The sequence below is a fragment of the Delphinapterus leucas genome, chromosome 16 (assembly GCF_059928025.1).
Source record: "Delphinapterus leucas isolate spDelLeu-1000000601 "Yukka" chromosome 16, BTC_Dleu_Yukka2, whole genome shotgun sequence".
Taxonomy (NCBI): domain Eukaryota; kingdom Metazoa; phylum Chordata; class Mammalia; order Artiodactyla; family Monodontidae; genus Delphinapterus; species Delphinapterus leucas.
The window spans coordinates 79152278-79168707 of NC_143144.1; the positions used below are offsets into that span (position 1 = coordinate 79152278).

Sequence of the window (16430 nt, forward strand, 5' to 3'; positions counted from 1 at the left end):
TGTACTTTTCTACTCAGGGCACTTGGGAATCCTGGACACAGCAAGAGGCAAGGGGTCCAGGTTAGAGCTACCAGGGGAATCAAGGAAACTAACAAAGACGCTGATAGGCTTATGGACCTGGAAAGACAAAAATGAGATTCTTGGGGGGTGGCAGTGGGGCAAAGAACTAAGCCCAGTTCTCAGTCAATTTCCCCCTCAAAATATCTGAAGATTTCTGAAGCTGAACAAGATGAAAACTAGAAAGGTAAACACAGAGCCCGAAAAGTAAGTGAAGTTTTTTAATTTTCTCACTGTGCTGAGGACACAAGGACTAGAGTTCAGGACCTATCGTGCGGCAAGAGCCCTGATGAACATACCTTAAAACCATGCTGTAGGAGCAGACATGAGCAGAGGTGTTCCAATCCTGCCACCCAGCCCTGAGTAGCAGTACTTGAATAGCATCCACTCAGTTCCTGATTGGATTAAGATGACTAAGCCCCGCCCCTACACACACAGTTTATCCACCCATCAGAGAAAAGGATGAATGATGCCCAGAATTCAATGAAAAATTACTAGGCATGCCAAGGAACAGGACCAAATGGCCAAATACCAGGGGGAAAGGGAAGGGGAGCAGACAACATAAAACAGGTACAACAAATAGAAAGCAAATAGTAAAAGTGTAGCTATAAATCCAAATATATTAATCGTTACATTAAATGTAAATGGACTAAATACTCCAAATAAGACTAAAACTTCACATCAGATTTTTAAAACTTGTTTATATTTTGGTTACAAGAGATCTACCTCAAAAACAAGCAAAAAATGGTGAAAGTAAAGGTTGGGGAAGAAAACTATGCCAGATAAGCACTAAACCAAAGGAGAAAGAGACAAATCTATAATAATGTTAGAAGACATTAGCACATGCCTCTCAATAAAAATAGGAAAGCAATAAGGATATAAGTGTGAACAGCACAATTAGCTTGAACTATATTACATCTAACAATGACAGAATACGCACTCTTTAAATGCACAAATATTTAAGAAAATGAACCATATGTTGGGTCACAAAGCCAACCTCACAAATTTTAAAGGATTTACATCATTCAGAGATGTCTTCTGACCACTGCAAAATTAATGTAGGAATTAATAACAAAAGTTGACTAGAAAATTCCCATCTCTGCCCTGCTAGCCATCTCTGCACCCCCAAAACATGTCAATTTCTTTCTAATTCATAGGCAAGTTTGAAAGAAGGAAAGAGGGCACTTCTTGAGCCAGAAATAAAGTAGGAACCACAAGCCAGAAGGATCATTCATGAGCCAACACCACAGAAGCCCAGGGAGGGGTCAAATATAAGTATGTGTCCTAAGGGCTAGGGGCTGGGTTTTAACACTCAGGGAAGAGAGGAAATACATCCCTGACATAGAAGAGGCAGAGGTGAACTGGGTACTCTGAATAAAGTCAGGTCCCTGGAAGACTGGCCCTTCCTTATAAGAAAGACTCAGAAAATACAAGCGCAATCTCAGGAGCAAAGCTTGACTCTGCTCAGAAACGATGAGGGTGCATAAAAGTTCCCATTAAAATTGGAAGCTCCAAAATATTGGCTCTCAACTGAAAGTAGATATGAGGACCAATGCTGTTTTACTTAATGTTAGACCATCACACTGTAGGAAACAAATAAGTATCAGATAATAACCATGCTCTCACTGGGCTTTTCAGTGATTTTACACATTATGGACAAATGGAAAATGGGATAAATTGTGCCAGATTTTTTCCAGAATGAAACATTTTTTGGAGAATAAAACAAACAAAAACAAAACAAAACAGAAGCTCCAAACCCACCCCACCCAACCAGATGGACAGTTTTAATTTATACTTCCCATAAAGCAAGGACATCCCAAACCAAAAAGTTATTGCAAAATTTGTTTTTAGAGAAATGATCCCTTGGATCCAGACCAAAGCAAAGATAAAATCCTTTCCTGGAAATACCTCCCATCCCAGGGCATGTGGGCCTCCCCTAGAAAACAAATGGTAATACACCCCAAGAAAAACTCAAAATAATTTTTTAAAATCACAAAATACACAAGGAAACAATTCACAAGGGAAAGTCAGCAGATTAAAAAATAAACAGAATGATTAATCCCCCAAGCACTTATAATAACAGTTCAAATGAAATAATAAATCATGTTTAAAATGTTTAAAATGATTAAAGACATAAAGAAGGAATTAAAAACCATATTTAAGGGACTTCCCTGGTGGTCTAGTGGTTACGACTTTGCCTTCCAATGCAGGGGGTGCGGGCTCGATCCCTGATTGGGGAGCTAAGATCCCACATGCCTCATGGCCAAAAAAACAAAAAAGCATAAAACAGAAGCAATATTGTGACAAATTCAATAAAGACTTTAAAAATGGTCCACATCAAAAAAATCTTTAAAAAAAATCTAAAAAACAAGGTTCTATGAAAAAATAACAGATGGACTTGAAAATGAACCAAATTGACATTCTACAATTGAAAATCACCCCCCAAAAAAGTCACTTAAAAACTAAAAAATTAATAGTTTAGAGAGCAGAATTGGTGATGTAGAGAAATAGAAAGATTTGGTGAACTGAGACATAACTGGAAGGAAATTTCACAGAATGCAGTGCGGGTATAAAGAGGTTAAACATCCGAAAGAGACTGACAGGTGGGAGAATGAGTGGGAAGGGCCAGGGTAGAATCCAGTGGGGGCTCTGAGGGAGCTGGGGGACACTGAACATGCCCCGCCCGACATCAATTCTCCATCCAGCTCATAGCAGCCTGCCCATCCCGTGGCTGGAGGGGGGGCACGTGACAAGTCCTGGCCACTGAAACATGAGCAGCCTGGACAGGGTCACCTCACAGCTGAGGCAGGGGCTGAGAAAGTCACATGTTCCAGAAGGGGCAGCCCCCAGCTGGGGAGGAAGAAGCCCCCCCTGGAGCTTCTGGGATGGAGGAGCCCGAGGAAGAGAGCTGTGAAGAAGCAGAGTGAGGGCTACAACTGCGGCAGGTGCTAATAAAGTGGGCTGGTTCTCTTTGCTTGTTACCCAGTCCTGAACATCCTGGCAGGGCGAGCACAGCGATGTATCCGGGTTACGCTAAGCATGGCTTGCCATCGAGACCCTGGACCTTCCCAGAGCTGCACCGTGGCAGCAGCTCCAGACCTGCCTGTTGGAACCACAGCCCCAGCCCAGTACAGCCTCACCCCGTCCGGCACGCAACTCACTGCTGGAGGAAGAGCAAGCCGGGAGGAAGGAGGAGAAGGGACAGAGAGAGGACAGAGCAGAAACAGCTGGAAGGCAAATGAGACAGGGGAGAGGTCAGCTCTGCCTGGTAGACTAGGTCAAGAAGAGGAGGACCGGGCTTCCCTGGTGGTGCAGTGGTTGAGAGTCCGCCTGCCAATGCAGGGCACACGGGTTCGAGCCCTGGTCTGGGAGGATCCCACATGCCGCGGAGCAACTGGGCCCATGAGCCACAACTACTGAGCCTGCGCGTCTGGAGCCTGTGCTCCGCAACAAGAGAGGCCGCGATAGTGAGAGGCCCACACACCGCCATGAAGAGTGACCCCCGCTCGCCACAACTAGAGAAAGCTCTCGCACAGAAACGAAGACCCAACACAGCCAAAAATAAATAAAATTAATTAATTAAAAAAAATAAAAAAGAAGAGGAGGACCCACTGCCACGTGGAGGTCCCAGACCTCAGCTCGTCTACACTAAGGCAGGACGGGGGTCAGCACAGGACACCCCGGGAGAGGGGGTCCCCTAGGACCCCTGAGCTCCTCCCCCACATCTGGGAAGGACAAGGGTAACAGAGGAGCCTGCCTGCGTAGGGCTGAGAGGCCACAGAGCACTGCTTATGGAGGTGGGGCCTGGAGCCGGGAGCCAGGAGGGCCATCTTGCAGGCAGGAGAGAGGAGAGCCCAGGAAGGAGGTGATGCTGGGAGGAGTGGAGAAGGCAGAACAGGGACGGGTGAGGGTGGAGCTCTGCAGGTCTGCAGGCAGAAGCTTCAAGCCCAGCCCCTTCCCGTCACCAATACTCCCGCGTCTGAGGTCCCCCTGGGGCGGGTGAGGGCTCCCCCAGGGCCCTCTTGAGCCACGCACAGTCCTAGGAGGGTGCCGGAGACCCAGGTTCAGGTCAGCTCAGGACAGGGTATTAGGAAGGGTGGCATAGAGGACGAGGGTTGAGAAGGGGAGGCCTACGCGTGGGAAGGATCAAGATGGGGAGAGGCTGGGGAGGTGCCTGACCACTACCAGTCCTAAAGGGGCAGAAGGGTCTCAGCTCAGCCCACTAGGAGCTGTGCTCTGGCGGCGCCAGATAGAGCGGCGGGAGCACCTGACGGAGAGCCAGGCTGGCCCTCTCCCAGCCGTCCTTTCCCTGCAGGCGCTGTGGGTGTGATCCTACACGGCCTGCAGGCCGCTCGGTGGAGGTCGGGGCGGGGGGAGAGCCTGGAGACCAAGAAGCACATATGAACACCTCTGGGGGCTCCTACGACCATCCTTCTTGCCACATAATGGCACCTCCAGAACAAGGCTCCTGGTTGGCTGATCTGAGACCACAGTCCTTCCACCCTTGGACGCCCTTTTATTAGGGTTACTGCTAGTCCCCAGGAGCTCCCTGGCCCAGGTGAGCGTTGAGCAAGAAGACAGTGGAGGGTCAAGCGGGCCGTCCAGATTGGTGATGTGCATCTGCCAAGGTAGCCCTTGGAAAGACTGGCTGAGACAGGCCCCCTGGGTGCAGTGCCTAGAGAGGACACACGGGGGCAGCACAGGGCTGTGTTTCGGTGCCTTCTGCTCCCAGGGCAGCCATCCTGGAATCCCAGAAGAGTTGGGGCAGGGTGCGGGGCTTGCCACTCGCGGCCCAACCCCTTCTCCAGACACTTCCTCTGCAAAACACCTTGGGCTCGTAAGCAGCATGGGGAAAGTGTCAAGTCTTCAAAAGGCGACAAAGAGAAGGGCAGATCTGAAAGGGCCCCTTGAAATCCTCCAGGCCCCCACCCTGCTCAGTAGCTGGGGAAACAGGCTCAGAGAAGTTAAGTCACTGGCTCAGTGTCATCCAGATCCCTAGCTCCCAGGTCAGTTCTCTCTCTAGGCACTCACTGCCTCCCTCTTGGGGACATCACTCCACGGCTGGGGTATCTGAGGGTGGGGGAAGGAACAGCCTGTGTGCCCCCAGGATTTGCTGTCTGGGTGCGAGATGAAAACACACAAATGACTGCAGAGTCACGTAGAAAGTAATCAACACCACACAAGATGGGAGAGAGACTAAGAAGGGGAAGAGGCCTCAAGCAGGTCAGGAGGTGGGAGGCAGGAGGCAAGGTGGAATCCAGGAGGCCAGCATGGAGGAGGAGGTAACACTTGCCCTTGGCCCTGGGGTGGGATAAGAAGCTGGCTCAGTTGAACAGTGGGGAGGGTGGGCCCTCCTCCTGGTGCATTGGCTTGAGCAAAAGCACGCAGGCAGAAAACGTGGAGCAGAGGAGAAGCATGTGCTCTCTTAGGGGAAGTAGGAGATTAGAGGCCAGAGAAGTTGGCCTGCATCCTGAGGTCTTGTGCAGGCTGCCTGGGTTGCTGCCTTTAGAACTGGAGGCTGGCCTGGCCGTGGAATTTTCCTGAATTCCACTATGTTGAAAGTGTAGAAAACGGCAGTTCTGCAGATTATCTCACGTGGAGGCGGGAGTAAACAAAAGATCTCCATGGTGACCGTGGCCCCTCATTTGGGATGTCCAGCTGCCCCTCGGAGATGTGGAGGGCAGCTGCCACTCCCCATTCCTCAACCACGGCTCCAACCCACAGCAGCAGCAGCGGCGGCTGGCCACGGGGGGCCACAGGGGTCCCCTGAACAACCTCAGAACTGGCAGGATGGGACCAGCCCGGGATTCCCGGGCTCTGAGAAAGCCTCAGATGGTGAGACGGAAGGGTCCCTGGAGCAGCTGGTCCCACCTGTTCAACCTCCCAAAAAGTCAGGGGCTCCTCCTGAGGGTCAGCACACACGCAGCTCAGCTTCCTCCCATCCAGGTGGACACAGGACACAGAAGGGATGCAGTAAGAGGGCAGCAGAGGCCAGGATCGAGTCCCCGCCCAAGGGCCCCTGCAAGGCTGGGCACCGACGGGGTGCCGGGAGGTGGGGTGGGGTGCTGTCTGGGTCAGTTCTGCTGCTTCCACAAGAAAATGACCTTGAAGAGGCCACCTGGCCCTGACCTCGTCCCCAGTGCGTGTGTCGGCCTCCCAGCCCAGACTGTCCCGAAGGTACCAGCAGCCCCCTGATTTCACCTGAGGCTCTGCCTCCTTAGAAACTCAGAGACTTCGGGGACTCAGAGGTGAGAAGTGCAGGTGAAGACTCGGGCCCTGGAGATCAATAGCCCTGAGATCAAGGACTAACTCTGCTCCTTAGGGGCTGGGGGCCTGGGGCTCGTTGTTTGGCCCCTCTGAGCCTCAGTTCCCCCACCTGTGCAATGACAGAACCAGAAGAAAGATAGGACCTCTCTCCTAGGGTGGTGGTGAGGATCTAAGGCAACACGTGGAGCTGCACTGAGCCCGGGGCCTGGTGCTCAGCATGTGCTCAGTAAACAGCTGGCACCCGTATTACTGCTGTCGCCACTTACACCGTAGATACCTCTTATCCGGCCTCCCCACTGACAGATGCCTGCCTCCTCGGCCCCTAGGCACCCTTGCTGATGCTCAGGGCACGCTCAGTGCTCTCGGCCATTCTGCAAAATGCCCTCCAGTCAATCCTGAGTTTATTACAAGTCAGTTATGTTTGTTCCCAAGTCTTTCTTATGCCAGTTGTGCTCGATGTTAGAAATATGTGATTTAATAAATATAGAAACCAGCAGTTCTCAAACTGTTAAGAATGAAGGCTCCTTTACACTCTCAAAAATTACTGAAGATTCCCAAAGAGCTTTTGTTTAGGTGGTTCACATCTATCAGTATTTACTATATTAGAAATTAAAGCTGAAAGAATTTCAAAGCCCAAGCACAGCCCGCCAGGCATCAGAGTGGACCTCAGCCGCTGGAAATGATCACTTGTACATCATGAGGAAATGAGGGGATAAAGGGCGAATGATGTCCTGGTATGGGCATGCAGAGTCTTAGTTTTGACTGGTGGATCTCCCCAGAGGGCCTCGAGGGTCACCCTCATCCTTGGACCACACTTTGAGAACCACTGATGGAAACAAATGAAATACAAGTACAAAACATGAGCCAATCTCTAGAAACCAGGTCAGAAGCTTCGGAAAGTCCCAGCACACGAGGGGAATAACCACATATACGACGCAAGACTGTTTTCAGAGGCTTCGCAAGGGCCTTCCTGTTCTCAGGCCCCTTTAGAGAACCGAAACCGGAAACCAGCACTGATGCATCGTGATGCAGTTTCAGCCATAAAGATGACCCAAAACTCCAATGGGCAGACTTATGTTTGGGCAAAAGGCTTTGGCCCTTTTATCAAAAGACAGACAAATTAGTGTACTTTAAATATTTTAAGTAAAAATAAAAGGTTTAAGAAATGTACGCGTGGTTAAGTAGGATTTACAGATGCTCTGAGAAGTCTGACCCAACCCAGCCCGTCCTCCCCAGCGTGGACACCAGCTGCACGCCTCAGCCTGGCCTCTGACCATGTGGCCTTTGGCCTTCCCGCCTCCCGCTTCACGCAGAATGGGCTCCACGAATACGTGGTGAAAGAACCAGTGAAAGAATCACTGAATGAGCAGACGACCAGCCTCCACCCACCCTAATGCCTGGCCCAGCGCCTTATGCAAAGGAGATGTTCAGAAAACCCTTGCTAAAAAAATTAAATTTTGACTCTTTGCAGACTTTCTAGCTGAGTATGTCCCCTGGTGCCTTTGAGGCCCACAGGAGGGGCTGAGCCCAGGGTCAGACCATCCACTTCTGATGTGACTCTGAAGCCCCCCGCTACAGCCAGCCCGAGGTCCTGTGAGGTCAGCCTGGTCCTGTGAGTGGAAGGCTTAGCCGGCCAGGGCAGGGAGGACGCCTCTGGCAGCAGGACTCTCAGCTGCGAGACCTTTTCGGCAAAACAAAGCCATGTTTATTTCCCTTTGTTTTCCCTAGAAGCCCCAGTCACCACCTAGATCCCTGGATGGGCACGTCTGCAGAAACCTCTGCCCCAGAAGACCCAGGAACTGCTGCCCCATCCTTAAGGGGAGATGAGATGAGAGCTGACAGGTGAAATGCAGACAGGCTGCTGGGGATGGGAGCCTGATGGGGAAGTGGCGGGGATGTACGCTGTAGCACCATGGTTAAAATCATTGACTATGAAGTTAAAAAGTGAAAAATCTGAGTTGACATTCTGCTCTTTCTGGAGATCGGAGCTGTGTGACCTCAGGCAGGTGTGTAGCCTCTCTGATCGTCACTTTATACTTTCATGTACCATTGCCTCGTTAACTCCCAACACCCATTCATGAGGCCCATAGACCTGCAGATGTGGAAGGGACCCACAGTGTCCCCAAGGTTATGGGATGGACACAACCCAGGCCTTGAACCCAGCTCATCTGGCTCAAGGCCCAAGGCTCACCCCTTCCCCACACTGTCCTGGGGGAGCCGAGTTTGATGGGTGCAAGTGAGACTGTCCCTTTTAGGAGAAGACTGGTGAAGAAAGATGGCTCATGACTCCAGGAGAAGATGCTGGAAGTCTCCCCATCTCGATTCCCTGGACCCAGCCTTTCTCTGCTCTGTGAGAAGGGACTTGTTCAGGGAGCTGAAGTGCTGGGTCCCCACTACCACCTCAACGTGAGGCCTTGGGAAAGTCTTGAGGCTCAGAGAGGCCCAGGCTTTGGACTCACCTACTTCTAGATCTGACCGGGGCCTGATCTCAAAGGGGCTGCTCAGAGCACACAGAGCCGGGGGTGCACCAGAAAGCCCCAGGAGCCCCAGCGGCCTCCATGTTCCCTGTGCCACTGTACCCATGGGGTCCTCCACCGTGGGAAGGGAAGACCCCTTCCTACTCTCCTCTGTGCCCCAGACTCAGAGCTGGGCACCCACAGAGCAGGGCGGTCACATGGGATGGACCACCCTACTCCTTGCTTCGCCCCAAGCGTGCGGGTAATGAGCACAGGTGCAGTTTGGGTGGGTCCTGGGCCCTTGGCAGGAAGACTCGGACACTCCCAGGTGGTGGCCGAGGAGAAACTGTTCTTCCTCGGGGGCCTGCTGCAGTCACTGAGATGCCACCACTTCCGCCTCGTCACCTGCAGGCTCTCAGGACAGCAACCTGCAGGCCTAAGAGACCCAGGACCGCCCAGCCTCCGCCCTGCCACTCAGAACCTGAGCAGGGGCAGTTCTGCAAAGGATGGGAACCCCGAGGGGGAGGGGCGGGAGGGCTAGAGACAAGGGCCAGGCTGACGGCGCGGGGCTTCAGGAGCAGGGACAGGGTCGAGGTCGCGGAGTCAAGGCCAGCTCGGGGGCCATCAGGCACGAGCACTGAAAGTGAGGTTGGAGGTTGCCTTCCAAAGGCATCGCTGGAGCATGGGGCCACGAGGCCACTGGCCCCTGAGGCTCTCTCAGGGGCCAGCAAACATTCTAACCATATTTGTAGTTTTCACAAGCTGCTCCCTTGGGAGCATAACTCACTCAGAAACAGCTGAACTGGAGAAACTCGAAACTGCCCATGTGGCTTCTGTGGGTCTCCTGAGGGAGAAAGAACCCTATCCGGGCCTGGGGCCACCACTTGGCTCACTCGGGAGAAGCATACAAAACGACAACTTGCCGTTCCCCCTGACCCCCTCATTCCAGTCACAGGGTCCTGCCTGGACAGGAAGATTCGCCATCTCAGAACAGATGTGTCGGGAAGCTCAGCCCTCTGCTAGGCGCTCAGACCTGCGTGGGCCCCTCAGGGCACAGCCGAAAGGGACAGACCAGTGGGCACCCACTCCATCCTCTGACTGCCGACCAGCCTACTGGACCCACCCCACTATTGCTGGCTGAATAACGGCTCCCAAAGATGTCTGCATTCTAATTCCTGGAAACTATAAATGTTACGTTATCTGGCAAAAGGGGCTTTGCAGATGTGACCTTGAGATGGGGAGATGATCCTGCATTAGCATCCTGTGGACCCAGAGTCATGGCAAGGGTCCTTGCAAGAGGCCAGAGGGGGAGAAGCAGAGAAGGTGACAAGACGAGGGAAACAGTGTCAGAGAGAGTCTCAAGGTGGAGGAAGGGGCCACGTGCCAAGGAATGCAGGCGGCCTCTAGCAGCTGGAAAAGGTAAGGAAACGGATTCTCCCCAGAGCCTCCAGGAAGCACCAGTCCTGCCCACCGACATCTCGACTTGAGCCCCGTGAGACTGAGCTTGGATCTCTGAGCCCCAGACCTGTGAGGTAATGGCCTTGTGGTGTTAAGCCACGCGGTCTGATGTAACCGGCTGCAGCTAACGTAGCTCTGCAGGCAGCCCTGCCAGGTGAAGCTCTGGGAAAGTGAGGTCTTTAGCCTAGAGTCTCAACAGGATCTGCCCACAGGGAGAGGATTCTGGAGCAACAGAAAAATACCCGCCCACACACAAGGCCTCTCACGGCTGGACGAGGCCCAGGTTCCTCCAGCAGCGCGTGGCCTTTGCTTCAATTCCCAAACGGAGTCATCTGGGGAGAGGTCATTCCGAGGGGAGGTTTACACGAAGACGGAGGTTATCCTCGTCAGAACGTTCCCTGAGAGCTGGTTCCCGAGTCAGGGCGGGAGGTGGTCCCACAGCAGAGAGGGTTTTGGACAGGCCCCGGGGGAGGGAGTTGTGCCATCAGCCCTCCAGACTCACCCGTCTGTCCCGACCCCCGTCTCCCACCGGCCGCTTCTCCTCCCAGGCACAGCATCTTCCCTGCTGAGTGAAGCCGTCCCTGGCTTTGCCATCAAGAGCTGGGGTCCTCCTCATTTCCAGGCCTGGACTCGCCAGCCCCTCTTCCCCCAGCACACAACCATGGGGGGCAGTGCTGGGGAGACACTCGCCCAGGGTGAGTCTTCCCAGAATTCGGGGACCAACCCAGGCTCCCCGCTGCCCCCAGGATGGCCCTGGCTTCCAGAGCCCCGAACTTGAGAGGACCTCATCTCTCAGGCTTGTCCTGGCTGCACTGGGGGCCTTGAGCGTCCAGTGACAATGCCGTGCACCCAGTGACACCAGGGGTCTCAAACTGGCAGCCCCCAGGGGCCAGGTAGGCCCCGGGAATGAGGGCAGCAGCCTGCTGGGAGCAGCAGGTCCTGCGGTCACCCAACCATCAAATCTAAATGTCTGAGGATGACGTTAGGCCCGTCTGTGGGTAGGGCTGGACCTCGCCGCCCTGACTCACGCCCCTGGCTGGCCTCACGAGGGCGTCCGTGGTAACGTCTGACCTCTCCCGCCTGCTCTACTCTCTCGCACCGTCACCACGTGCGGCGGGTCCCCTGCGTACCGGGTGCACATCACACGCAGGTGAGACACAGAACTGCTCCCGTGGTTCATTCACGCACAGTGCACACGGCGGAAAACCTCCCACAAGTGCTCTGACGGCTTATGAGGAAGGGCATGCACCCCCGGGTCCCAGTCACAGGGGTCCACATTTAATTATGTTCAATATTAATAAACGTACAGCATAACAGTGGTTCATTAACATACCTTACGCGACTAAGGGAGTACAATTTGATACAACCCGATGCACAGCTTTGGGGACACAAAGGAACTTCCAGACCGGGTCGTGAGAAATCCTCCATTTCGCTTTGGTTTGGGATGACAGGCTCGAGGACCACGGCTCGAAAGGGCAGCTGTGCTGTCACCAAGACTGGGGCCTCGAGTGAGAGAGAACAGAGGAAAGCAAAGGAACAGACAGACAGCCCTTTGGAGAAAGGCCCCTGGAGAAACCGGGTCTGCACGGCGCTGATCGGCACCAAGGGATCGTCTATAAAAAGATTTGTATAGTAAACCAAATAATATTGGAAATAAGACTTTCAGTAGTGCTTCTGTAAGAAGCAGAATTACGTTACATGTTCACATGCACAGGGGTGCGTAAGAAAGTCCTTGTAATTACAGTCGGGGCCGAAGAGCAAAAATCTGGGCTGAAAGTGACAAGCGAACTGCAAGAGAAATCAATCCATGAAGGGGTGTGTCCAGAGCGGAGAAAGCTGACCAGCAACAGAACTGAAGGGAGCCCACTCAGAAACGCACACACACACACCCACGCACACCGCACCTGCACTGCAAATAAATACACACGCACATGCGAGTGACATCCCCTACGGCACCTTGTGCTCAGGCCAGGTTTGCCTGCTGGCTGCTGCTCCGAGGGCCACCAGGAGAGAAATGGGGGCCTGTCCCTGAAAGCAGGTGTTCAGGCCCATGGCTCCTTCACAGCAGAAACAGCCCGGCCGTGCCATTCAGAGCCCTCCATACGCCTTCAAATGGGCCGAGCATCCCATCTCCAACGGCACTAGGGCTGGACAGCTCAGCAAATCCTCACTACCATGACTGGCGGCTGGGCGTGCAGGCATTTGCATTCTCTGACTGGTGTGCATCCGGGACCTCGACTTGGGGAGCTCTGATTCGCAGAAGCTTCCCTTGACGACCACGTGCAAAGCTTGGTTGGGGTCCCGCCTGGGGCTGCGTGCAAGGACTGTGTTCAATCTTTCCCATCACCTCCAAGTAGCAGCAAGACCTTCAGCCCATCCAACAGTAAACCAGGATGCCAAGTGGCCCAGGAAGTTCTGTCAAGGACACAGCTCCCGGCATTCTCGTTCCAAATCCCAGCACAGCATGTCTGGCCCAGGCATAGCTCATGTGCTGTGCTTCCGAATCAGAAAAAAGCATCCTGCAGTTCGTTGAGTGAGGAAGGACCTCTGTCCACACACACGGCAGAGAATGTGCTAACAAGTTCACTTGGGAGGAAAGGCAGAGCAGCGGAGCCTGTCACACCCGCAACTAAAACCTCAAACGGCTGCGGTTCTCTGAGGACCTCAGATGCATGGCGACGGCCAAGATGCCCAGATTTTCCATCAGTTCCTTCGAGGTGCTCAGTCTGGCATTAACAGCAAAACTTTCCCTTCCGATTTTAAACTGAAGTTATATTCCAATTAGAAACTGAAAAAACCCTTGAGAAAACATTTAAAGGGCCAGAAAAGAAAGCTCCAGCCAGTGAAACGTAGAAAGTGGTTTGTTTTAAATGCGTTCGTTTTCTGTTAAACATAAGTGAAGTCCACAAGGCCAGAAGGGGAGGAGGTCCCAGACACGAAATGTGCTACCAAAAATCGACTTTTGTCTTTTTTCTCGTCAACAGTGAATTTAACAGGGTTTAAATCTGAAGAGACGGAAGGGCTGACTTTGGGGTAAAAGGGAAAAAAAAATGAGAGCCTCCATTCTCTGCCAAAATGAGGTTAGTGATCCAAACAGAGGGTTTCGAAGCTGAATGTATAGCGTACGTCTGGCCAGCCCCGGGCGGGACCTCCACCCAGAATTGTCAAAGCCCAGACTCCACGCTTCCCTCCCGGCACCCAGCCCAGCGTCCGCCGGCCTCATCCTGGACCCCAGCCACTCTCGGAGCAGAAGGGGACCCTTTCCCAAGTGGAATTTCCAACAGCCTCCATCCGAGGCTCCGTGAAGGGTCCGTCGCCGGGCTGTTTAACATCACAAAGGAAATTCTGAACTGGTTTCCATAAACGTGGGCCGGGGAGGGGTTTTCTCCAGGCTCTGAGCGAAAGGGTTCCCCACCAAGAGAGATTTTCAAAGCATGGAAATCATGGTGGCAGCGGGAACCCGGCGTCACGTCTTCTTCCACAGGAAGGCCTCGTCGGCGAGGACCTGCGCCAGCCGGGCGTTAAAAGGCCCGTAGAAGTCCCGCAGGAGCCTCTGTGTGACCGGCCACATGGGCCCCAGGTTCCGGTCCTCGGGACGCCGCGCGTTGGATGCGGGGCTCTTGGTCATCAAGGCCTCTTGTTTCTCACTTAAGGGCCCTGGAACACAAAGGAAAGAGCCTATGAGGCAGGAGGCAAAAGAAACTTTGAGAAAATCCAAGCCGTGCTTCCTGTTGAGACAGGAGTTTCCCGTAAGAATGTGTTTGGAGGTTCAAATTCTTTGGCTGGATCCATTTCTGAGTTGCTGAGGGTGGAAGGTGGAAATTCCAGTGTGAAAGAGCAGAGATTCTGTGGTCCGGTGTGTTACCCCACCCTTGGAAGCAAGGCTGGGGCTCTGGGGCGCAGTTTCATTTCCAACTGCCCGTAAACGGGAGCCAGCCTGTCCTTGGGTAACTGGGCGACCTGCCACACACAGTCCCTGCACGTAGCCTCTCCTGCTCACCAGCCACTGGAAGTCTGCCCCCACTGCTTCTACTTCAGGCCGATGCAAAGGGCCTCCTGATGGGGCCATATTTCACCCTGTGTGTCGTGCTGTCAAGTGGCCATGGGGGAAGGGGAGAGGCCACCTGTGCCCAGAGACCCCCACTGGCTGAACCTCCACCTGCAGCAGGCACATCCATGGGGAGAGGCCTCGTGCTGCCCCCTGAGGCTGCCACTTCCACCCTCAGCCCTCGGGACTGCAAGCCTCTCACTCGCTTAACCCCCAGGACCACTGCTCAGGCCTCTGTGTCCCGGGTCCTCGCGATCAGTCTGAAGTCCTGAGCCCATGCACAGAAAAACTACATCCCAGTGTCCTCGGGTTACGTGACAGGGAAGGAACAGAACTGGCCTTACTGTCCATCTTAGGGATTAAAGACAAGCTCATGAATGTGACAGAGTCTACAGGTGGCCAAATCAAATAAAAATGGTTCTAGGCCTTAAAAGGAAAAAGTAATCACACTCCATCACGTTACAGGCTCTCCAAGAAAAGGAAAAAGAAAATCAAATGACAAAAGGGTCCCGAGTCCCAGTGGTGGGCAAACAGATTTCAGGAAAAGTTCAATTAACAAAATTCCCAGGCAAGCTCATGAGACAGGGCCGTGGGGGCTTCTGGGGAGGAATGTGCAGGATGCTCCAGCCTCTCCAGTGGTCCTGGGTGCCACCTACGGGGGAGCACCCTGCACCCACGTACACTCCTCTACCAGCCGTCACCGTTGCCAGCGATTTGGCCTGCTGCCACAAAGTGCCCCTTGGGACTCAGGGGGATGGTCTCCTCTGGCTGGGGGCAGGCTCCCCTCCCTAGAGGCCCAGGAGCCCAAACCCAGCCACAGGGCTGTGCCTCCAGGGGTTCCCAGCAAAGCTGAGACAAGCACGGACCTGTCCATCCCCCCCGACCCCCAGGCCCTGAGGCCTCTGCGAGACGGTCCCAGGAGCCCAGACACCCTGTCCATCCTTAAGGCGCAGCTCACACCCTCCCTTCCAGGATCGCTTCAGCGGCTGGGCCCCCAAGTCACGTGTACGGACCCACCATGAGATCGCTAACCTCCCCCATGTCACTCTGCCAGTTACTCGGTTATTCGAGCCTCGGCTTCCTCCTCTCCCTCCAGTGAGGGAGCTCCCAGACGAGAGGCCATCTCTTCCTCCCCAGAGACGGCTCCCCACACCATGCGCAAGGCCCCGTGTGCACGTGGTGCTTGACAAACAGGTACTAACTGGCCTCCCGGCTCAGCCCCGCCCTGCTCGGCTCAGGGGTCTGCGTGGGACGCGGGGAGCGCCTCACAGAGCCGGTGTCCTCGGAGCTCGCGCCCTGCTCCGTGGGCCTCCAGTGCGACATTCATACCGAGGCTGAGAAACTGGAAGACCCTGTGCATGGTGTACTTGACGTTAGAGGCGTGGTCTTCCAGGCGGAGAATGAGGAACTGTTCTTTATTAAAGACCGTGAGCCAGTCCAGAAGGTACACGGCGTACAGCCCGACCTGCAGCCTCACCTAGGACCGAAGAAGGCAGGCGTTAGTTCAGGGGTAATTCCTCCGACACCAAAGGCGCTTTTCCAAACGTATTACACACGTCATTATAAACCAACAGTGAAGAGTTGTCCCAGCGAACAACTGCCTTCAGAAGTTGGATTTTTTTTTTTTTTTTTTTTTTTTTTTTTTTTTTGCGGTACGCGGGCCTCTCACTGCTGTGGCCTCTCCCGTTGCGGAGCACAGGCTCCGGACACTCAGGCTCAGCGGCCATGGCTCACGGGCCCAGCCGCTCCGCGGCATGTGGGATCCTCCCGGACCAGGGCACGAACCCGCGTCCCCCGCATCGGCAGGCGGACTCTCAACCACGGTGCCACCAGGGAAGCCCCAGAGGTTGGATTTTAAACGTCACGTGTTCTTGCTTCTCCATGATGGGTTTGGTGCCCCCCACACAAAGGATTCCCACCCTCAGGGTCCCATGCCATCCTCAGGTCAACCCTGCAGGTAGCTCCACACCACTTCATAGTGAGGAGTGGGGAGAACGGAGAGGCCAAGGTCATACCCACCGATGGCGCGAATGTTCTTTGCACATATCCCGGCTGCCTCAGCTCCTATGCCCAGCGCAGCACAGCCGTGAGAAACAGCGGCAAATGCTCCAGCAACAAGCCCCGAGGGGGAACAGCCAGACGCC

General features: G+C 54.0%; 1 protein-coding gene across 10 annotated transcripts in view; it reads right to left on the minus strand.

Moving 5' to 3' along the window:
• Positions 1-16430, minus strand: part of CHST15 (carbohydrate sulfotransferase 15) — a 100964-nt gene that overhangs the window by 3943 nt on the left and 80591 nt on the right. For 5 of the 10 annotated variants that reach the window (XR_016388193.1, XR_016388194.1, XR_016388191.1 and 2 more), the window contains exons 7-8: positions 15616-15763; positions 12195-13895 (exon numbers count right to left, since the gene is read on the minus strand). The exons of 1 other annotated variant lie outside the window; for it this stretch is intronic. Coding sequence is in view for 3 of the 9 variants with exons in the window: in XM_089898313.1 (XP_089754439.1) it covers positions 13705-13895; positions 15616-15763 (339 nt within the window). In the remaining 6 variants the exon portion in view is untranslated. Of the gene's footprint in view, positions 1-738; positions 13896-15488; positions 15764-16430 lie in introns of those variants that run through there. 4 more of the 10 variants (XR_016388195.1, XM_089898313.1, XM_022568511.3 and 1 more) reach the window with 4 other exon arrangements.